Genomic DNA, 24804 nt, shown 5'->3' on the forward strand with positions numbered 1-24804 from the left:
CTAATGAGCAGGCTCACCCTGTAGGGACGCCTGACCACCGCTGTCAAACAGCAGACATTTACAATGTCAGTCTCCCGCTCCGCAGAGGAAATATATAATTACACGTTTCTAGATAAGAACTATTTTTTCTTGCTGTTCTGAATCTATATTTAATCATTTAACTTTATTCTCACCTAAGTCATTCTCTTTGACAAAATATTTTTAGATTTGTATTCTACAGCCATAACAGCTCTCATTGTAAATGCTTGAAAATAATTAAATTTATGTAGTTGGACGGGCTATGGGGAGACTTAGAGTCTAGCTTCATGGTCCCAGAGAGACAGGAGGAGAGAGTGAATACATCACTGAGAAGAAATGCAAAATACGGTACCAGGCACGTTTATCACAAACATAAATGTGCTTCAACCACGTTACATTTATAGTTCATTAAAAAAGGAAAGGTGTATTTATTTCAAAAGAGGAACTCAAGAACTCTGCTTTGTGAACCCCCCCAACCCACCGCTCATTAGAGGAACTGTGACCTCAGGTCCCAGCTCTTCTCAGAACTTGCCCCTCTGGTTAAGTGATCCCAGGTTTTTCTCTCCTCTTAGGAAGTCTTGTTTTTCATGAGACATGATGTCCCCTCCCAGAGGATTGACTGATCTCTCAGTGCAGATAAAGGGGTGAAGAATGAAAGGTAGTTTGAGGAGCAACAGGGAGAACAAAGAGCAGAGGGAAGGATGAGGAGGCCAGGAAATACATCCTCAGGCACCCTTTGAAGAGGATTCTTTTCAGACAAGCGCTTCGTGTTGAGCACTCTTTATAATTTTGTACCAGCCTGAGCTGCGAATCTGTAGCCATCTATGCAATCAGGATAGATACCTGTATTCCTCACTTTTTAGTAGGCTTCCCAACCCAATATATTACTGTTCATGTCCCAGGACAAAGCACATGTTTTGAAGGCATTCTCCTCTAAAGTGATTTAAACCTGTTGTCAGAGAGAGAATTTCAGAACTACCTCTACCATCATTGTCCCATGTTATCAAAAATACCTTAAAAAGCACCAGTTCTATGCTCCATTAAAAAAGATTTTAAATGAAGGCTTTAAACCTTTTATGTGAATAAACACTCCACCAAGTAGCTAAGATTTAAAACAAATCAGATAGTAATAAGGAAACTGGTGACCCATTTAAAAAGATGTGATGTAATTTTTCTACTGCTTCACTTTTTGTTCATTTTAATTAAAATTTTAATTAAATTGTTCAATTCTAACAGATTACAGAAGCACCATATTAGTTTTCATGATTGGGTCAAAACCAACAAGAAAGTTAAGTCAAATAGAATATGTGTACATCTGTTGATTTTAATACATTATTCACACAAAGAATTGTTTTTGTGCCTCTATTTTGATAGTATTTTGCATCAACGCTTAAGCATTCCTTTCTTTTTCAGTAAGATATTTACTGAAGTTACTAATATTTTAACAATAATCATCATAACTTAGAGAACAGAAATATATGTACTGGATATTTTCCTCCCAGGGTTCGCAGACCACTAATAAAATATTTCACTAATCTGTCAATGAATGAACTTCATTTTCGACTTATTTATAGTTTATTTTACTATTATAATTGGATATTTCTAGTTACCTCTCTACAAATTTATTAGATTGTTGGATATATCTGCATAGTACCATGCTTGTATTTTCCGGTACTCTGTTATCTTTCAGACCAAATGCAGGGATAAAGATGGGTTTTGACTCAGGAAATTTATAATTAACAGAGCTCAGACATCATAAACTATTTTAGTCTTTAATTTTATCCCTATTCTAGTATTTCTCAGTTTGGAAAATATTGCTTTTTAATATTACCTGAGACTTAAATATTATTTTATTCCCAATTTCTGATGGTTGGTATAGATTTTTACAGACTAGGATTGTGTAATGTACAATCACTTTTACTCAATTATGACAACTAAAATATTTTCCAAGTGACAGGAATTGAAGCAGTATAGTCTTCCATTATGATTATTCACATGTATGCTTGTTTCTACCAGTATTAGTTTAAATTAAACAATGTAGACAAATCAAACAAAATGAAAATTATAAATCCACTGAGTTGATTCCATCTGCAAGACTTCTCAGTTGCAACGTTCCGTCTACAAGATCTTTGCTGATGGAAGGTAACACCAACATAGTGGAAGAACCTCAGTCCTGTTGACTTCAAAAGTCAGATACAGTGAATCATATTTTCAAGAAGTAGGTCCTAAAAGTGTATAACTCTAGGAGTAGAGGTATAAACAAAGTTATCTCAAAAGTTCCTTCAAATCTCATTTATTGTCCTTCTGACTCAAAGAAGGCACACATAGTTCTGAAGATAGTGGTGAAGATGTGCACCCTGAAAATGATTGAATGAAGATGAAAAGCAAAACGTTTCTCTACCATGTGGAAAAGTCCACTCTAAAAACACATTTCTTCTGCTAGTCTGAGGAGAACTGGGTGGAAATGGCAGCTTTTTCATCCACTTAACATGCAACTGGATATTAGTAACTCCTTGTCCTGCCTGCTCCACGTTTTCCCCTCGCAAGTGCATGTATCTTTAAAGCACTTCAAATGCCATTTAAGATTTAAGATGTTGGAAATGTTCTTTCCCAGGCAAAACAAACGGAAAGACAGTGCTTGATATTCTTGCTGTGGACGGAGAAACTATGATGCTCCCACATGCAGATTAATTTTGCTATGTCAGTAAGTGGAACAGGCCGTACTTTTCATTTTGATTTAACCGCTAGTGATGCTACAAAAACTTCTGAAATAATTTCATAGACTCATTAAATCAGCCAATTCCTACATGGTCTGTGACCTTGAAAAACAACTCAAGGGAGCTAAATTTGAGTTTCTTTTCAATTCTGCAGCTATTTACTTATTTTTCAAAGAGAAAGAAAATCTCCCTTCTGTGAGAAAAAAAAAGAGAGAGAAAATAAACCCTCAGGTATATTATTTGGGCAGAATTTCATTTACAGCTCTGTTTCCTTGGTGGAGGAGGAGTGCACACCATCCAGACGAGATAACCGTACAGTCAGCATTATGAACATGACTAGAAACTCTTCCTGCATCTATTTGGCAAAAGTACTACTTGCAAACAGAAAATATTTGTTGGAAAACCACTAAGAAAACTGTCCAATTTAAAAGTCATTCTTCCTATGGCTTGGAAAAAATAGATCTTATTTTTTTTTTGTAGTGAGACATTTGGGAAGATTTATTTCTACTCACATTATCCTAAATTTGGCAGCCTTGGTATTACAGACATCACAAATTAACCTGACCAAAGTTTTACACTAATGAAACTTAAGGTATGTACAGTTAATCTTATGTTCTCTGAAATAATCTATCTTTATGTAAGTATGAAATCTATCAGAGTAAATTGCAGGCAGGGATGGTTACAAAGAGTTTCCTATAATTTTCAGTAATCGTCACCAAAAAAACAAAAAAAAAGAATCTGTTGGATACCAAATATATGTGCATAGAGCTGTGTCTAAGACCAACCACCACTTCAATTTGTAGTTCATACCAAGTAGTTGAAGCTATAACTCTTTTCAAGACAGTGTTCAATTTTTCATTGTCTGGACTCAGTTTAAGATATTCCATGAAATGGCCATAATTATCTCATGAATGCCTAGAAAATAACAACAAATTTATTTTAAGTGTTATATTTAATATTAGTATCAGGAGGAGCAAATTGCTTTCCAATGCCACACAATTCGCGTGTATCTGTTTATGAACTTGCTTTTTCTGGAAATGCTTTATCAGATTCTCAGTGGGATACACGAATCCCCAAAGGTTAAGAACCACTTGACTAAACTTTTGCCATATGTTTGCTCTGCCTTCCGGCAGTTGCTCTTCCTGTGTGCCTGGCTTTTGACCTCCCGCAGGTCCTGATCCTCATTATTCCTGTTGGTCTTGACTGCAGCCTGCTATGAACCCCACATTCCCTCAGTGCCTGCTCTGGTCTCACCTCTGCTGCCCTCTCTGGAGCTGTCTTGGCCTGCTGTGCCCTGGAAGCACTTAGTACCACCACTCACTAAGCACTGTTTTAAATTAAACAGAAAGTTTCTCATTGATGGGAATATGACCTTTCTTTAGTAAATTAAACCTAAAGGTAATAAATAATAATGGCACCTCAAAGAAGCATTAACTTCCTTTTAGGAAATGGATTGTAAATTGTTTTCTTTAGTAGAATAGGCGATATTAAATTTTTCTCAAAGAGCTGACATTTTTTTCTGACCTATGAATATTATCACCCATGGAATATTTGAATTTTCAGTATGTTATTGAGCCCAGTATATCTCAATACTAATTTACCATAGGGAAAAACACATATACCCCATGTACTACATCAAGAATTTTAAAATTAGCTCATTTCTGTTTCATTATTAAATCATTATGATAAATAGGATATAACACTGTAACCCTAAATTCATGTATTTCAAGTTAACTTATCCCATTTATGATGAACCTACTCCACCTAGATAATAATCCTCAATAAGATGAAATTTTCTTACATAATTTATGGATAAATTCTTGCTTTCATTAAACTAATTATTTTAATCACTTCACTATGGTTCTGTGTGTGTGCTGGTGTGCGTGATAGACAGGATATTAATTTGTTTCAGTCCTGAGTCAGAATTATGCCTTACCTCATCAGTCACCCTGAACTCTAACAATTTCCAAAGTCCTCTTAAGTTTCTATTCTCAGTGAATAAAATTTTTTTGCAAGTGATAAGATTCTCATTCAAATAACATTTTAATAAACATATTAGAATAAAATGCAAATGCCTGATGATATTATGTTCCAATTAAATTACAAAGATAAAATTGGGAAAAAGAAATCTCATAAAACAATTCAAATTATGTTTTGTCTCAAACAGTTAAAAAATTGAACAATTCTCAAACGTTTCCTTTCTGATATTAAAAGATATCTTATTTTTACTAAGCACCTGGAACAGTCTCTGTTCCCACATACTGCACACCCATCCATGCGGCTGACCCCTTCCAGCACACTTTCTTCCAGGAGAGGCTCAGCTAATTGGAATGCTTGCCGCAGAACAGATGGGGCCCTGGTGTTGAAGCTCTGTCTTAATTTATCGTCTTGGGGTTTTCCTAATTACCCACTTAATTGGCACAGCCACACCACTTTGAAATAATAATGTACAGCTAATTATCACCGATTTAAGCTTGCTAATCGCTTATTCTGACCAGCTAACTTCAAGAAATCAAGCAGGGAACAGGAACTGCCACAGGGAAATTGCTCTGTCTGGGATAGTTTAGACAACTCTATGAGTACAATGTCCCGTACAGCTGTGTAGCTTGCCTTCTGCCCAACAAGGAAAAACAGGGATGCTCTGCAAAGCTGTTTAAAGGAGCAGTAGCTCTCTGCTTGCCTCGTTCAACACTGAAGACCTCTACAACTGGCACGTAGCACTCACCTAGAGTCTTCACCTAGCTGGTTGTTAGCATGCTGTGCAAACAGACGAAATAAGGTTAGTCCTGAACCAGTGCAATTACATCTTCAAAGTAAAACCAGAATAATCCAACCCTATGGCTTAGCTCCCTTCTTCCCAAGTGGAAAGATGATTTACATAGTGCACAAAAGACCTTAGCACATCCCTTATTCAAGAACATATTTTAATACGGAACTTGTCCTTTTGCAAATGTTACAGCAAAGAAAAAGCACGTACCTAATGGAATAGGAATTTGGAGAAAGACAGTAATTTGGAGAAAGACAGTAATTTTTTGAAAGAGCCCTCTTAAGAGAAAGGGAATGAGGAAATGGGAGTGGCTTGAAAGGAAAGAGGGAGGTAAGGATGTGGTTGGTCAGAGACCCCAGGGAGCACTGAAGAGTTTCAACACGCACTTCTATATACATTTGTTCCACCTCCTTGAAGCAAGGGGGCTGGACTCTCAGACCAGCCTGTCAGTCAGTCACTGCCCGTGAGCGGCTGAAAAGCAGCTGAGGTCTGAAAGACTCTAACCCTCTCCTCCAGGTAGACAAGATGGGTGGTGGCTGGTCTCCAACGTGACTCCCAACTATGGATCTTCCTTTCTATGCTTTTGTGTATCCCCTTCTACACTGAAAAAAGCTGAGCTGTCTAGCCTATGGGAAACTGTAGTCATGACAGTGTGTGATTTCTGAGGCTAGATCATAAGAATATTCTTCTGAGGGAAGCCAGTCACTCTGATGTAGGAACACTCAGGACGCTCTTTGGAGAGGTCATTGTGATAAGAGACAGAGTCCTCCTGCCAAAAGCCACATCACTGAACCATCTGCGAGACAATATTCCAGGTCTTCAGATGACTGAAGCCTTTTGACAGCACACTCCCTAGGGACTCAGCCAAAAATCCCACAGCTAATCAGCTCTCAAATTCCTAACCCACAGAAAACTGTATAATATATGCTGATTGTTGCTTTAAGCACTAAGCTTCAGAGTGATTTGTTAGGTAGCAATAGATAAGGGCTACAGATGGTTCCTATTTATTGAAGGCAATTTCCCATAAAATACAGGAGCCATGAGTTATCAGCAGTGAGGATACACCAGCCAGGAGGAAGGAAAAAGTGGCCAGGTAAAGGCGAAGTGGATAGCACACAATGGCTGAAACTTCCAACTTAGTTATCACTCATTAAATTCATTCCATGAAACTTTCTATATTATGATACTTACACAGAACGTCATGTTAGGAACTTCATTATGGCTTGGATATTTATAGTTTTAAAAATAGTACGTTGACAAAAACCTAGAATTCAGGATCGAGTGAAATACAGGCTAACAAAGGCTGAAAGACTTTATTGCTAAGAATAATGAATGAGGGCTAGAGTGTAGCTCACTAGTAGAGTGCTTGTCTAGCATATGCAAAGCCCTCGCTGGATCCCTAGCACCACCAGAAAAAAAAAAAATCAGTGAAAGATATATAATACTAAGGTAAAAAAGATATTTATTCTAGATAGACGTGTGAAAATGAGGGAAGCAAGTACCAGAGAAAATATAGTATGTGACTAAATAAAAGTAAATATTGACTATCTAAAAATAAGGACAATAACAATGTCTTCAGGGCTGAGAAAACATTAGTAGAAGTAAGATATGTGCTGATATAATAGCATAAAATGGGAAGAGAATAATGGAGTGAGTCTGTTCTAAATTGCTTATATTATTCAATGAAGTGAAAGTTGCAGAACAAATTAAAAAATAAAGACAAACCTAAATAGATATAAAAGAATAAAACCCACAAATATCTGTTTAATTCAAAGCAAGACAAGAATGAAGGGATAAAGAAGAAAAGATAGGGAGTAAAAGAAAACAAAAAGCAAGATGACTGCCTAGGACCAACTTCAAATATTATATATGACTTTTAAAAAATAAACTAAACATCCCCAGACTAATTAATCATCATAATACTGTTGGCTGTCAAAACAAAACAAAAGCAGGTGAAATAATAAGTCAACAATGGTTATGTTAGGATGTAGGACAAACCACACCAAAATATGACTGTAGAGACAAGAATATACCACCCCAAACTATAACTCTTTTGCTGTTGATTACTTCATGCTGGATATTTTGAGAAATTACAGATACACATACAGCTTTGAAAAGCTCCCCTTCTGTAAAAGAAATTTGTACACTTAAAGGAAATTTTCCTTAGTAAATAAGCAATCTTCATTCACCATACATTTTCTCCTTTCACTTTCTCATAACTTATCTTCACCACCTGTAGGTGCCGCAAGCCGTTATTATTTTTAGTACTCAGGATCTATCTGCATAGACTCAGTTATCTGGCCCTTCTTTGACTCTCAGATTTTGTGGGGCTGCAGGACTACTTACATAACTAAAGTGATTCTTTTCTTGTTAATCTTCTTTATGTTAATCTATATCCCAGCCACAGGACTAAAGAGAAGAGGGAAGCCATTTTTCTCACCCCTTCAATTATATTAATATAACCTGCAAGGACTTATTTTAATACTGGAAGACAATGTAAGTTAAACTCTTCCTCCCTCACAAAAATGTAAAAACAAATTTTTACGTTAGAGTGCCATCATTCATATAATTTTAAACAGCAAAATTGCATAATATGCTAAATATACACTACATATAATTCAAAAATACTATAGCTTACTTAAAATTTTTAGCAAACATAAAATAAATTTGTTTTTATTTGCATTAGTAAAGTCACCAGTGCATTTTATTATGCCTATTTTTCAGCTACCACAGAAACTATATTAAACTACAGAAACTGCTAAATTATTGTTCCACAACTTTCTTTTAATAGTTTAATTTAGTTTAAATTATAGAAATTAGTTTTCAATAGCCGTAGTACCGTGAGATTTGCCCAAAGCAAGAAAAAAATGAATATATCTAAAACTGTCATTCATAGAATACTAATTTATAGGAATTAACTTGGGAAATATTAACATTTTTAGCTTCACTTTTTGTAAACTACACAAGGTGGTTGTTTAGTTAATGATTTGAGTGGGTCATTTAGTTATTACCAATTACTAAGGAAAATCAAAATATTTAACTTTCAGCTGTCAAGGAGAGCAGTGTCCCTTCACTGTTAGACCTCAGGGCAGTTCTCCCAGCCCATGACAGACAGGCGCCTGGACTGTCTAGACGTCTTGCAGGACACTATGTTGACAATAACATATTGATCACATCATTCTGGATGACTTAGTACACATGGACATGCCTCTGGTATTGAAAAATATTGACATTTCAGGGGCTTAACAACTCATCAGGGCTTCTAAATGTGCTCTGGGTTTTCTTGAGATATCCTCTACACCTAAGGTGAGCCAACACTCAGGAAGAAGTAGAGTGCTTTCTGTATCCCATTGCATATTCAAGAAAAGAATTACATACCTGAGTGTGTTGCGATAGCCTATCTATAGAGTAGCCCCCAAAAGTTTTATGAGAGGCAGAAAGGTTTCTGCTGCTTGCTCATTGGCAAGTGGCTCTAACATTGAGCTAGATGACCCAAGTACATCTACGAAACAATGCATGAAATTGCTCATTTGGTTTGGTTGCCAGTTGGTTGGTTAGTTAAGCTGGCTACAGCCAAGCCTGCATAGCAACTACACATTTGGGATAATCACAGAACTAGGTATGTAACTTGAGAAGCCTGTGATGAACTAAATGTTGTCTGATATGCCAGGCTGTTATATTATATTCATAGAGAAACAGTAGATTATCAAGTGGAAGTGATCTGCTGAAAATTTGGCTCAAGAGAGTAGACAAACACCAGTAAGATGCATAAAAATGCAACCCAGACCCCGTATGTATTCCAGCTGTATCATCCCGCCTACTTCAGTGGAAATTTATGACCTCTTAGGGAACAATCAGTTGATGAGGGATAACTAAAATTCAGAGCTAGCATATGGATAGATCTGTACAGTATATAGACAAGAAGCAAAAATATGCTGCAATGACAATTAAGCACTCCTTAATAGTGATAAAAAGTAGCATACTTCAGAAAGTACTTTAAAAAGAAATATTTAAATGGGCTCAAATGTAGTCTTCCTTGTTGTATACAGTACTTTGGATGATACAAGTGTAGACCTGTGATGTGTTTATGCTAACCGGATAACTGATGATGACTGCTGACTGCCGCGGGACACAGAAGAGTGAACCTGCAAGATCTGTACCGAGGGGTTCTATTCAGTGGCCAGTTTTACTTCTAAAACTTTCCACTCCTATAAGCCTCTCATTGCTTGGAGCCATTTTGTAACATTTCAACTGTAGCTGCTTATTTTATTTCTGGATAAACAATGCTGTGTTGAGTTTTGTTTTATTTTTCAAAGAGGTTGTTTTGGTCCTGAAATATAGATGCTCTTTAAGAACCGAACATCTCCCTCAGCTAGGGTTGTTGTAGTTGTGGTTGTTGTAATTATTATTGTTGTTGTTGTTGTTGTAGTTATTGTTGTTAAGAACCACCCTAGGCAAAATCCACAGATTTTTCAAATGCAGGAAATGACCGGTGATCATTCATTATAGGTGTTTAGAAGAAAAAGAAAAAAAGAACAGCTGTATTGCTTGCAAAGCATCAGTTCTTTTCTGCTGTTAGCACTGGACCCATTCCAGATCCAATGCTTACAGACCATCTGAGAAGAGAATAAGACCTGCGATGTGCTCTCTCCAAAAAGGAAAGAAACCAATTTTAGCCAATAGAGATTACAGTACATAAAATATTTCAGGTATAAATTCTCTATAAGTCATTTTAAATGATTATTTGAACAGATAAGCAAATATATAAAATTCTGAATTTCAGTTCAGTTCAAAAAACACTCAGAACCTAGTATTTCTGGGGCATACATGGGTTTATTAAATATAAGTGTCACATTTCCTCGAGTTGCAAGAGTTTTTGAATTTAAGCACCAACTATTAAGAAAAGGAACACAATGAAGGCTTTAATCTAACTGTGAAATAATGACGGGCATAGTAGCAGAAAAGTAATTTATAGGAGCAAGCCCTAATCAATGCTTATAATTTTGCATCAACAGTCATTTTCTTCATTGCAGGTAAAGAGTATGGAAACTTCTAGTTATCCAATTATATTTAAGAGATCCTAAATATTCAGCTATACTTATCACATCATGTAAATGTATTTTGTCTTACACTGTCCAATACAGTCACCACTCGTCATTTGTAGAATTTAGATTACAAATACCAGAAAATTCAGTCTTCAGTCGTATTAATCCTTTTAAATACACAATGATCTCATGTGCCTGAATCTGCCATAATATAATATAGGATAACTTCTATTATAATTGGAATTTTTATGGGTCTTACAGCTGAATCTATCCTCCAGATTAATGAAGCAGCAGGTGGAGCTACTGGATTTTAAAGTTAAGAAATGTTGATTGTATTCCTTCCATTGTGTATCAGGGTGTACTCAATGAATACATTCTATTCTGTTGTAAAATTAATGGCTTACTTTCTTTTCTCTTTCTGGTTGTAAAACAAATGTCTTACTTTCTTCTGTTGGCAAGCGTCTCTTCGCCGTTCCTTACAGAGATCTTCATTCCGTGCTTCTCTTTATTTGGATCAAAAGAACAAGGAGGGCTTTGTGTGGGTGTTCTTACTGGATGGCCACAAATCTTATTCACCTTTTAAATAGAAAACATTAAAAGATAGTTAGAAACTATGCTTTGGATTTTCTGAGAATGCAACATTTTATGCAGTCGAAAACAATGACATATTCTTGCTTTTATCTCAATAGACTTTAATACATGCAATAATTCCCAGTTTTTCACAAAGAAAGGAACAAATTATCTATATTAAATGGGAACCATAAAAAATTAATGGCATACTCATGAACACAGTATTCATGTGGAAAATTTGTAAAGTCAGAGAAATAAATTCATAATGTTATCTCCTTGTAAAAATGTAACTACTTAGCCAAAATGGATACTGTTTATGATTTACATTTTTGTGGGTGAACAATATGCTAGTGTTGATTTTGAAATAAAATAATTTGTTATCACATATGCACTACTTTTCTAAATGAGTCTAAGAGTAAAAACAAATATCTGTGTAGCTTCTTTTTATGGTTCCTTCTTAGAAATGACAATGAGTATGTTTCATGTGAAGATTTTGTTCTGTGATCATTCTATATCTTCTTCCTTATCTGGCAAGATTTTTCCAGGGTGTTATTATGATCACATTTAAAAATACTATTTATCCAAGTAGAAAATTGACTTTTTAAAAATATCTCATAGCAAATATAATTTACATGATTATTGTTGCAAAAATGAAGTTATTAATTCACCATGTAATATATCAAAAAGACTAGTACAGTAATGTGCACCTGAAGAGGAAGAGTAATATACCTGAAAATACATAAAACCTTGCCCTACAGTCAGGAAACTTTTATTTTTGTCTAATTTTTCTTTCCTTAGTGCTAAGAACTTGAAACTATGGCACAATGACTTTGAAGCTGATTATCTTATATGCAAAATGAACAGGATAAATTGATCCAAAATTCTCCATTTCTCTGAGTGTTCCAGACAATATTCATTAAAGAAAATATGCATGACATTCGTTTTACCCATATTTATTTTCTTCCTAATAATTCCAAACCACATGTATTAAATGTTATGAGATAAAAGATAATTAACCAAATTTTCCCTAACAGACTTTACAGCTTAAAACAAAAGAAAAAAGTTTCCCCCAGTTATCCAAGTGTAAATTATGCGTGTAAATCTGGATGTCAGAGGAAGGTGGGATCCTGCCCAGTTGGGGGTGACAGAAGAGAAGACGCATCTATAGACTATCCTGGGAAACACTACTCCATTGGGATGAGGCTTTGAGCAGCTTGAGTATACTGACATTTATTTCAATTCAATCAAATCAGAAATGACTTTTCATTGTATTTCATTATACATGTTAGCACTATAAATACGAATAAAATGTAGTCCCACATGCACCCATTTAAAATGAAAGCCATACATGCAAAACGGCCATTGCATTACTGCATGAGCTCCAAGAAAGCCAGTAGCATTGTAACACACAAAAACTGGGCAGATCAACTCAGTTTGGGGTGTTCAGGAAAACGCTTCAGGAAGTCAGGCTTGAATAGCAGGTTAGAAGATGAACTAGAAGTTTGTAAGGTGAAAAGGGGAGGGGCAAACATTCTACAGAAGAGTAAACTAGCTGAGAGCAACAACTTAACTACACATACAGGACCAAAGCATACAGTACAAGAGAGTACTAGCGCAAGAAACAAGCGTGAGAAAGACATGAAAAGACAAAGATAGGATGCGACTGCCATACTAAAGAACTCGCTACAGCAAATGGAGGGCAGAAAAAAGTTTCCAAGCTGGGAAAATGATTGTGGTGAGAGCACAAGGATCACAGCAGCAGTGCGAGAGGAGAGAGAACTGCGGGCCAGGGGAAAGACTTTAGGGCTCAAGGTCAGTGCCAGAGCCAGAAAAGGAAGCAGATGTAAGAGATACTGAAGAGACAGACAGTAGCACCTGGGAACTGACAAGGTAAATAATCTCAGAGCCAAGAATAAGGATGTACGGCAGAGGGAAAAATCTGAGAGGAAGTTGCCAAAGAATATGGATCTGATACAGACAATGGGTAAAGGCTTGGTTTGCTTGGAAAGAAGGGGTCACGATGGGTGACAGTAAAAGGAAACAATGTTTGAGGTGTAGTTGGATTGTAGGGGACTGGTTGGATATAAATCTCTGACTACCAGGCTGAGAAGATTTATTTATTAGACAGAAGTCCCCGTGGGTTGCTGAATGGAAACATGTAACACCAAATTTGGTGTCAGCAAATGCACCTGGCAGCATTGTAGAAGTTGAAATAGAGAAAACAAAAAAAGTCTGCAAGCCAAGTAATGTGCGAACAGACTCCTCTAGTATTCCTGAGGAAAGGAACTTTAATTCTGAACTACAGTAGTGGCAGCGTTCGTGGTTTGCAAATAGAAGTAAAACCAGCAGGACTTGGCGAGTGACTGTTACGTGAGATATGAGGGCAATGTAAGGTCAAGTAATAAAGGACTCAAAGTGACTTTCTCACCCCTGAGGCTAAAAATCACGATAGTGGAGTGTAAATACATTCGCATGGTGCTAAATATCCAAAAAATGAAAGGAGGGGAATATACACTTCCTAGTTAACAACTTCTAGCAACAAGAAGACAGTGATGATGTAGTTAGAAGTGGGAATGTCCAGAGTTTAAGATCACCTGGGCGCTGTGAGACATTTCTAAATAGAGGCGTACAGAGAAAGGCAATCAGAATCTGCGCTCAGGATCCCATGTGATTAGCCACAGGCTTCAGGCAAGTTATGGAAGTCCTGTTAATCTCAGTTTTCTCATCCTTGAAATTCAAGAAAATGAAACAACTTTGCAGTTATGAGCTAAGAGAAATCTTATTCCACCCCGACCCACCCACGTTGGACCTAAAATCATACCTGCAATTGAACATAAGGGGAGGAAGATGGAAAGCCGAAAAATACCAACTTTACATGATCGCTGTTTTCATTATCACTTGCAATGTTGTTTACAAATACAAAGGAGAATACATTAACCAAGGACTTACAAGGTATCTCTGACTGCATCTACAGATACAAGCATGTATGCTTGATCCCAATAAATACAAGTGAATTTCAAAGCCTTACATTTGTTGAGTTGCTATCAGAGAGCTCTGCTTCACATTTGATTGAAAGGCAACAGAAAACCATCTGTCACCAGGACATTAGTTTGTCACCTTAGCTCCCCTGAGGTGAGCCCACTTGGACAGCCTATTTCAATGCTAGTCCTTTCTTGCTATTAAAAAAACCCTCACACTTACATTGACAATTTTTCATCTGTGACTCATACTGCAATTTCTCCCTTCTTCTCCTCCCTGGTCTCTAGCCCTCTCTCCTGCAATCAGTCTGAAGTGTTTCCAAAACAAAATTGTTTTCCTCCCTAATGTTTATCAACTCCTGCTGTAAGTCCTATCTCTGGCTTCCCACTGATTTTCAAGTTCTCATCTCATCTTGAAATTACTCTGTGAGCTGTTCATCACCCGTATCACTTCTCCCACTCAGATTAAGTATTGGTTTCAACAACTCCTTGTTGCTTAGCTGACTTTCCTCATTCCCGAAGAAATCTTGGCATCACTTACAAAGTATGAACTTCTCGCTAGCACATCAGCAGAAACTGCATAAGGGATCACTCTGCAAGTGAAATAATAATAATAACTAAAGTAACAATAATTAAAATAAGGAACAAAGTAGTTTATGATCAAATACACTGTGCTCCAATTTATTAAAAGCTATTTTAGACTGTCAGGAGAAAATATATGATTCAAAAATTTCTCCAATTTTAACAGATTTTTGTATGTTTTCTCATGCTCGGTGCTCTTATGATTTTATTGTTTGCTTGTTTGTACAGTACTGGGGATTGAACATAGGACATTTGCACTGAGCTACATTCTAAGCCTTTTTTAAAAAAATTATGATACAGTGTCTTATTAAATCGATAAGGTGAGGCTCAAACTTGCAATCCTCCTGCCTCAGCCTACCAGAAGTGCTGAATTACACATACGTGTCACCATGCTTGCTATCTTTATGGTTTTAGAAGTAAACTAAGGACAGAATCCATCAATAAAACTCAGAATAAAGAAAAGTTACCCAGACAGGGATGAAATATATGTTCTTAATTTTATTCAATAAAAATAAATTAGGAAAGAAGTAGGGTCAGAAGATAAGAGGACGGACAGCAGCTCACTGCCACAATCATTATGCTTAGACTTCATTTTGCAGACTATGGCAATATGTTAATGTTTAATGAGGAAATGAACAGAATTACCGAAGTCTTGTTTTCAGAAGATTTAGCAGGATTATTTCAACAAAGCAGGAGCTATTCCCATACGTAGGATAATATTACTGAGGAAGAATCAGTGGAATTAGAAAGGAGGGGAAGATAAAGCTCTTTCATAATGCTACTGATACAACATAAAGAAGGAGAAGCTACGGCTGTTGGCAGTCGTAAACGTGATAACTGGAACACTATAACTGAAATGTGGAATTTTGAAAATGGATCAGTACTTGGAGTGACTGGCTAATTCTCTTTAGCATTTTTCTTTGGAGGAATTTTTAGGAGGCAATTCTAAATGATGGATTAGAGATAAAAAAGCAAGTTAACATAAGAATCATCTGCAAAAACCAAGAGTTAAACCGGTGGAAATGAGTGAGAGTACAAAATGTACATAGAATGTTAAAAAGTACAGGGAAAAGAATCACAGACAGAGGAGAAAGAGAACTCAGATAATATACCTCCTTTCCCTGCCTAAAATAAATAGGAGGAAGAGAAAGAGTGTTTGTTGTTTATATCAATAAAAGTGAAAATAAGTGATTATAGAATTATGCCCTAAAACTATAGAATGACCACCTTACAAATGATGCCTATGCTACTTAGAAGTTCAAGGCACAAATAACTGCAGAAACTAACTGTGGAAAAGATATAAATATTATAACCGTAATACCACTTTTAAAGTATTACCGGATTCTAGAATTGCAATAAGGAATATATATGTAGAGAGCTGTAAGATATCGAGAATTCATACAGCTTGATCTTTAAATATATACTGTTTAAGGGAGAATGCTAAATTTGTACAAGGTACCTAGTTTTTAGGGACAAATAAATAAGGCATTGATAAAGTTGAATGTGAGAGAAAATACTATCTCACGCTTGGAAGGGCTACAGATATATTCAGTTGTACTTAGCAAAGAGTACAGAAGGAGTCTTTTAAAAATGTTTTCTTGGAGGCACGAACTATCTAAGCTTCAGTTGTTGGATGCTCTTTGGCTTCTCCTAGGTCCACTCCAATTTCCCAGAAGTAGTCTCTAAAGAGGTTTTCTGCTAGTTATCTTCATAAAAGTTCTTCTCTAACTCCTATAAACTTTCAAAGTGAGAAGAAGAGAAGCAAGGAAGGACAGGAAGACAGAGAAGAGTATTTCAATCATCTTCTATTGGGTCCACTCTGAATAGGAATTTCAATCTGCAATACTAATTTTGTACACCTAAAAATTAATCCACCAGAGGGAGCTTCTGTATTTCAACCCTATTTCTCATCATTAATTAATCTCATGTATGAGTCCAATTGAAATCATTTAGGTCAGGACTCCGAAGAAAAACCCAATCTATTAGCAGAAATAAATAGGTGGTGTGATCAAAAAATACAGTTAATGTTTACGTTTGTTTTTTTTTTTTTAAAGTATGTATTAGAGTATAATGACACATGGCCGATATGCCCTGAAAACACTTCTTCTGCTTTGACTACACTTACTGGATAGTCTTTGTTACTTTCTGAAACAGATTGGAAAATCCTCTCTAGTGAGTGTCTTCAGTGATGCTCTTGTGGCTGCCTCAATGTCCTGAAATGATTAAACATGTTTTACCTTTTGGAATTATTTTGGCTTTGGGGAAGACCCAGAAGTCAAAAAGTGCCAGATCCAATGAGTAAAGTGGATGAGGATACACTAGAATGTTCTTATGTTAGAGAAATTGCCACAATCTTTTTGAATCAATTTGGGACATCAAGGCAGCAATAGAAAGACAGTCATGAAAGAAACCTTCTAGAACTGCTCCAGAAAGTAGCAAGAACTATGAGATAAGTGTGTCCAAAATGAAAAGGAGTATTTTGATGATGATTAATGGCCATTTGCCCTATACTATAACAATTTTTTTAAATTTTATTTAAACATTTCCTATATTTATTGATCATACTGAAAATGTTCAGGTACGTAAAATCTTTATAAAAATCATGTCTTTTAATCCAACTATTATACTGACGCTTTAGGGCAAATACATTCAGATGAGAAATGGAAAACCAACCCATAACTGCAGTGGGATGTGTCCTGAGTCTTTCTGAAAGACAAAACATAACCGTCAAAGTCATGGCCCAAGTAAACCATTCACGCTATTAGCTTCTGAGAAGTCCATCCAGCTATGATCTCCACCAATGGATTAACCCAACACTGAAGCCTACTGTCTTTCTTTCCCTTTTTTCTTTTTCTCCCTTCCTGTTCTCCTTCCTTCCTTCCTTCCTTTTTCTGTATCTCTGGATTCAAGTTACAGAAGCATTTTAGTTTAGCAAGTTCTGAGTACAGAAAGCCAATTGTGGATTTTCACCCTTATTGAATTATGGATTGCAATACTGTCAAATCAACTGAGCACCTATTGTTCATAAAGCACTATTCTAAGACATAGGAATACAGCAATGAACCTGCTCATAAAGAGTTTATATTCTAATAGGGAAAACTGAAATTCTGGTAAAAAGTGATATAGTTGTTTTCAGTAATGGTAGTTAGTTAAAAACAGGTCATTGATACAGAATGGGTTGCAACGGGCATCAAATGTTTCTATCAGGTAGTCAAGAAAGACTTTTTTAGAAAGTAGTATTTCAATTGCGCTCTAAATGAAGATAAGTAACAGCAGCAAGGAACTGCAGGGAAAAGCTCATATGCAGACAGAAATTAGAACAGGTCTACAAGTAGAGGGAAAGAAATCCAGTGCAGCTGGAAAACGCCACCGAGTGCTAGGACTGAGGGGGATGAGGTCAGGGAGAAGGGCCAGCCTGTGGCTTATATAATGCTCGAAGGGTGGGTCTGTGTGCTATGTGAGCGAGGCAGGCTTGAAGCATATCGAGCGTGGTGATGGTTGGACCTTTTAATCTTTTAAAACCATCATACTGGCTATTACTTGGACAGAGGTCTGGACAGGACAGAAGAAAGTGCGGGACACGACAGAAACACTGAGCTCAGATGCGCAAGTTTTTGCGATGTTTCAGGGAGCAGATAATGCGGGCTTTGCTAGGGTGGACCACAAGGGCTGAGATTCAACTGAAAGGTGTGTATTCTGAAGAGGGAGAAACCAGGACTTAAATACAGCAGCTGAAAACAACATGGGCCTAAGGACTGACTTCAGGTATCTTTTGTGTGAAGCAACTAGGCAAATGGGAGTGTCATTAAATAATACGAAGAAGACTCAGGGATGAGAGGATTTGGGGAGAAATTAAAAGTCTTTCTTGGACATGTATCACTTCTTATGAATATATTCCTCTGGGATGAGCTGTCAAGGAGGTTGTCAGTTATATGAACTAAAAACTCCAGGGAGAAGTCAAGCAAGACAGGTAAATGCTGTTATCAAGAATGCGCAGTTAGGATGAGAAGACACAGAAGAGGAATGCTGAGGGTGGCCTGCTGGGAAAGCCAGCATTTAGATGAGAAGAAAAAGAAAGGTTAGGAAGGATTCAGAGAAGCTGTCAAGCAGGAAGAGGCATCCCAGGAGAGTGGGCACCTCCAAGACAAATGAAGAAAGTATTCTTATATAAAGAGGAAATGATTAAATATGTCAAAAGCTACTGACAATTGGAGTAAGCTGCGGAGTAAAATTAATCACTGTATTGAGTGGGGAAAAGAATCATTGGTGATTTGTGAAGACTGCAGTTTTGCATAATCATCCACGAGGCTGTCACGGGTCAAGCGAAAGAGAAAAATGGATATTGAGAAGCACACAAAGAAAGGCTTTGCTTAAGAGGCTTCCACAGAAGGCATGGAGACGAGTAGGTCTTTGTTTTGTTTTGTTTTAGGACCAAAGCTACTGCAATGTGATTACATTTTAATAACACAGACTCTGTTTCGGCTTTGATCCAAGATATTTCTATTTCAAAATAAAGTGAGGCAAAATTTTTCATACTGTGGAAATGCCAACAAGACATGAAGTTAAAAAAAAAAGAAACTTGAATTTGGAATGTTTTTCCTTCTGCAATCATCCATAGCTCATTAGAATTCAGTTCACATAGATTAGAGGTGGGAGATCCTAAAACACAGAATCTAAGACAGAAGTAAATGCAAAACATAGAAAATGAGGGACAAGACTAAGTGTTCTGAATATTTCTGTAGAATGAAGTTATTGGGGATGGAAAGCACAAGAATAAGTCAACTGGGGTAAGAGGAAAAGAAGGTCATATGTGCAGTTTTTGATTGGCATATTTCAGAGATATTTCAAGTACTGGGGATGGGTTTGGGAATGTACAAGAAGTTAGAAATAGGCTGACATTGCCAGGTATGCAGGTTGGACTACGGAGTTCAAATAATCCAGCATTCTTGGGCTCTCAATGGCCAACTGGTGGGACAGGAAAGCAAGGCATAGAGGGCTGATCTTGGACATCAGAGCAGTTCGCCACATCAGATTTCTGGAGAAAATGTACTGTCTGGCTTTAAGCAATTCACTCGTAAACTCGTCCCTGTCTATTTTTTGACACTTGTAAAAGGAACATACTTAATTAACTGTGAACGTACGGTGAGTTTATATTTTGAAACACCTCTAAAATATAATTATTTTTTCACTACTTTGTGTGACAGATAATGGCAATAAAAACTAGAACTAGAATATGTTTTCCCAAGTCTCTAATTACTTTTCATCAAGGAATTTAGAATCTAGTTAGGGAGGTTTGACTTCCAAGTGTGACACAAATTGATAAACATATAAATTCAATACAGTATGAATAATGTCTCAATAGGGTGTAAAGGATTTGACAAATGAATGCTATAAGCCATGAGGTGTACAGGAACTTTCACCAAGTAACCACGCACATGGGCACAGCAAAGGCTTTCTATAAACTCTGAGTCACTGTAAAGAGGAAAACAAAAGAAACCCACTTTGCAGGAAGGACTGTGGATGGCACAGGAGTCTAGAAAGGGGAGGTTAGCTTGGCTCTACCAGGAAAGGCTTATTCAATTGTGATTTTCAATATGAACTCTGGGAAAATAAGTGTTTTTCTAGCATGTGATCTTTGGGTTTTATGACACATGAAGTCCCCAGGAGTTAGACAGTACGGTATTCCACAAACCACTGGGCCCAGTGAAGTGGACTGGCCAGCCTAAACAAAACCACAGAGAAGGAAGGAAAAGCAATTGTGCATCAGGTTTAGTAACAGGATAAATTGGAATGGTGCACAAATAAAATGGAAACTTGACCATTTCATTGATTACTGAGAGTAAGAATACTTAATTGAAAAGGTAAATCTTTTCAACAAATAATAATTAGATTAAAAAACAAATGAGGGAGCTGGGGATTTAGCTCAGTGGCACAGCACCTGCCTGGAAAGCACAAGGTCATGAGTTCGATTCCTGGTACCAGGAAAAAAAAAATGAGAATATATAAATATTGACCACACTTTCCCTTTTACAAAGCTGCAAAAGTCTGAAGGTATTTTAGAAATGTCATGAGCTAAAGGTAGAAAATGTTGAAGCAAAGGCTGCTTGCCGTGGTGTCACACTCTTCCACTTTCCCTCCCCTGTCCTCGAATTGCTACCACTCCACAGTGCATCTCACCAGCTCTTCCCGGCGCAGATGCAAAAGCCTCCTTGCTGACTTTCTCACAGCATTCGCAGCTCTAATCTTTCCTTTTAGGCTCCCAGCAATGTTCTGATGATACCTTTTCTCTGATCCAAAGCCTTTGGTGGTTCTTGCCTCTCCTAATGAGTGCAAACCAAAGCATCTCATGTGAATTTACAGCTGAGCCACGAAACTTCCCAGCGCTCCACTTTCAACACGCTGTGCTTCAGCTAAATTGTGTTACTTATGGTCTCCAGAGTTTCCCTGCACCTCTCGGTCTGTGTACGTTTCCTCTTTTTAACCTGCCTAAATATTACAGCCTTTCAACTTTCAGTTAAAATATCACCTGTGAAATTAAATTGCCCTTCAAGTCTCAATTTGACGCTATTTATCAAACTTATAAGTACTTTGTTTGCACATCCCTGGTAGGATTTGTCCTCCAAATGCCTACAGCAGAGCACAGGAATGGTTTGCTTTGACTGTACTGTTTTAGTTGCTCTCAGTACCTATCAATTTCCATCCAGCACAGATCATATATATTTATGCAAATTAATTAATAATTTTCCTACTCACCCTTTTATTGGGAATAGTAAAACAATTCAGAGGACAAACAAATATACCTTTTCATAGAGTACTCAACCTATAATATTGTGTGTTTCTTTTTACCACAATGAGGACTTCTAAATTGTTCTCCTTTTCTTATTTTTCACATCCATTGATCCATATTGCTAGCACTCCATGTAACATTCATGTGTCATAAAATACCACTGAGTGGGAAAATAATTTCAACATATTAAATAGGCAAATGCTTAATATTCAAAATATTTGAAAAACTAAGCAAATAAATAGCTGAGTGGAAAAAATAAATAAGCAAAGATATGAATGCTTAAGTGGCGAAGAATATATAAAGGCAATAAACATATGAAAGCTTCAATACTCATCTGTGAAATTAAAAAGTATCATCTCATCCACCCAAACAGACAATTTTTTAGATTGACAGTATCAAATGTTGGAAGAAGTGAGGGGAAAGCAGATGATCCGTTAACTAGAGGATTCTTTCTGATGGTCCTTTTGATGCGTAACTATCAGTTTATATGGATAATGAACTAACTAAAATCTGCTAGTGTAAATCAAGAATACCAGATACACAAATGTTTTCCTCCGCTATGTTTCCTATCATTTCTGTGTGGAAATAGACTGTTTTTTATAAGTGAAGAGAATGTTTAGTTTTCCATTTTCATACGGCTTCACTCAAAATAAAGTTAATTAAATCAAATGCACGTGGGTTTTTCACAGGAATTCAATTTCCAAACTGTTCCCAGAGCCCATGATAACTTGTAAGATAAATAATTCCCTGATGTTAGGGCCCAATCTGAGGAGGATCACAGATGCTAAAGCGCTATCTATACCGGAAGCTGACAGAGAAGATACCGGGCTGCACTGCCAGCAAGCAAAAGTAATTTGCTTGTCACCAAAACACCAAATGAAGCCCAGTTAAGAAGATTACCACCTCAGGAAACCGTGAAACACAACTCTGAGCAGCATTTTCCAAAGTATTTTTAGCAAAAAATGCATAATGTGTCCAGGGAAAGAAAAAAAGGGTTTCTCGGTTAAACACAGTATATTGGAAATGATCTACTCAGTGCAGATAATGGAGTTCTAAATAACAGATTATAAGAGCTTTGGACATAACCTACAGGAAGACAACAACCTGTAGTGCTCTCTAGGGGATGAATGTTACACTTGTTACCCAAACTTAAGATCATGTGGCACGTTTTCAAAGGAACTTACTAACACCTAAAAGAACACTAATGAACTACCAAAAACATAGTTTTAAGAATTTCTGCGATGAACCATGTGCCTATAAATGAGGCACAATCATACAGAATCTAAAGAACATTTAAGTTGACAGTGGAGATTCAGCCCTGTCGTAGTCCCCAGAGCAGCCCCTGGTTCCCTACAGCCTGACATGTACGTGCAGAGAAAAGCCCAAATACCTGATGATTGCTTTCATGAACAGAGAACTGGAAGATGGAAGGCATGCTGTTGGGTCACTCCCAGAATTATTCACACTAAATTATATGTAATTTAGTGTGTACCTCTATCATGATTTGCTTGTAATGTTTATTATTTTTCTTTTGCCTTTACTTCCAATACCCTAATTTGATAAATGGGATTTTATTTGAGCTTAAGATAAATGCAGATATAATATTAATGGTGTCAAAGCATTTATCTGTGTAAAAGATTAAATGGAAATATTCTGTGCATTCATTAAAATAATCATAAATTATCACAGTTGTCTTGCTGTGTCTTCATGGGAGGTATGAAATGTTAGTAATTTCAGTTTCAGAGAAAAAATATAAATGACTGAAGTTAAATCTAATTTGGTACACTAAGTCAAGAAGTTTCAACTGTCCAATTTGAGGTCGCTTCAGTTCAGCCAATATTGCCAGACATTTTAATAGGAATCAAGGATAAAGAATGAAAAAGACCCAGTGAATACTCTAGACAAACTTCCAGTTTCATTGGTGTGGTGGACATAGTAGAAGAATATTCAGTGTAACATGGGGTAAAGTGGGATCAATGAAACACTGCACGCATTGTAATATGTTTGGAGCACGCATTCAATGGGGGCAAGTCAGGAGGCAAAGAAGGGGATGAGTAAAGGAGGAGTGCTGTCCCCATGTGGAGAACTTCTGCACCACACTAAGGAGCTTATATTCTTTCACACAGACACACAGAAAGTCAAGGCAGAAGCAAATGATGAATTTAAAACCAATTCCCACCGTCTAGCTAATACATGACACAGGGCAGATTTATTCAGTTGATCAATAGATACTTACTGAAAAGCTCATATGCCAATACATAAACTCAAGAGATATAGTGACATGTACAAACAATAGTCTGTCTTTTAGCACCTAGAATTCAACATAAAATATAAACAAATAATAAATAACTTCATACACGCAAAATATTATAAAGGAAACAGTACACCATTACTAGAGTATATTACAAAGTTACCTAACATTTGCTTCTAAAGTCAAGGAATATTCCATGTACTTATTTGCATCTACAATGAGACCAGAAGTGAGGAGCAGTATTAATACTGAAGATGCTGGAGTGGGTCATCAGTGGAGAGACTACTTCATTCAGAAAAACACAACTGGTGCTGGGGATTTAGCTCAGCAGTACAGCACCTGCCTGGCAAGCACGAGGTCATGAGTTCGATTCCCAGTACCGGGGAAAAAAAAAAAAAAAAAAAACAGAAAAACACAGCCAACAAGGTCCGGGAGAGACAACCGCATGCTAAAGGAAGCAGGAGAACTCTAGCATGGCTAATTATTAAGATTTGACTGGAAAGTGGTAGAGGACTCCAAATACTGCACAGTCCTAAAGACCAATAAGCTTTTAGCTGTTATTCCAAGGTCCATAGGAGGCCATTGAAAGATGTCAGGCTTAATCTGTTTCATATTTTGGGAAGACTAGTCGGACTTCTATGTAGAGAGCAGACTAAAAGTGCTAGTAGTGCAACTAAAAGCCCAGTAGACATCTATCCAATATCTAACTGTGCCTCATGAAAAACACCTGATATGTATTAGCTGAATGAATGAATGAGATCACCCTCCTATTTAATCTTATTCCAAAATTCTTAAATGACAAAAACTGTTTTTCAAGGTCTGAAAGTTCACCATCTGTGGACAAAATGAAACCTTTAATATATGGGAAGAATCTTTTTTCTGAAGGACATTGTAGCATTAAACACAAAATGTTTCTAAAAGCATATTTGATGTGTCATTGTGGATGACAAAAAAAAGACACGTTGTTCCTCCAGAGTTCCCAAAGCCTCCAGAAAACTTGCCAAGGAAAGGAACAAAAGAACAAACCTACAAACAGAAATTATTCACTGGAACATACTGGTTTTCCACGTATATGAGTCAATTTTCAAA

General features: G+C 36.8%; 1 protein-coding gene across 3 annotated transcripts in view; it reads right to left on the minus strand.

The window, feature by feature from the left end:
- The window catches only part of Gpc5 (glypican 5), a 1267099-nt gene that overhangs the window by 993393 nt on the left and 248902 nt on the right, over nucleotides 1-24804 (minus strand). For all 3 annotated transcript variants that reach the window (XM_005374117.1, XM_005374118.1, XM_013516298.1), the window contains exon 4: nucleotides 10990-11123. In XM_005374117.1, coding sequence (XP_005374174.1) covers nucleotides 10990-11123 — 134 coding nt within the window. The remainder of the gene's footprint in view (nucleotides 1-10989; nucleotides 11124-24804) is intronic.

This window comes from Chinchilla lanigera, unplaced genomic scaffold (assembly GCF_000276665.1).
Source record: "Chinchilla lanigera isolate Chin_1 unplaced genomic scaffold, ChiLan1.0 scaffold00003, whole genome shotgun sequence".
NCBI classification, from domain to species: Eukaryota; Metazoa; Chordata; class Mammalia; order Rodentia; family Chinchillidae; genus Chinchilla; species Chinchilla lanigera.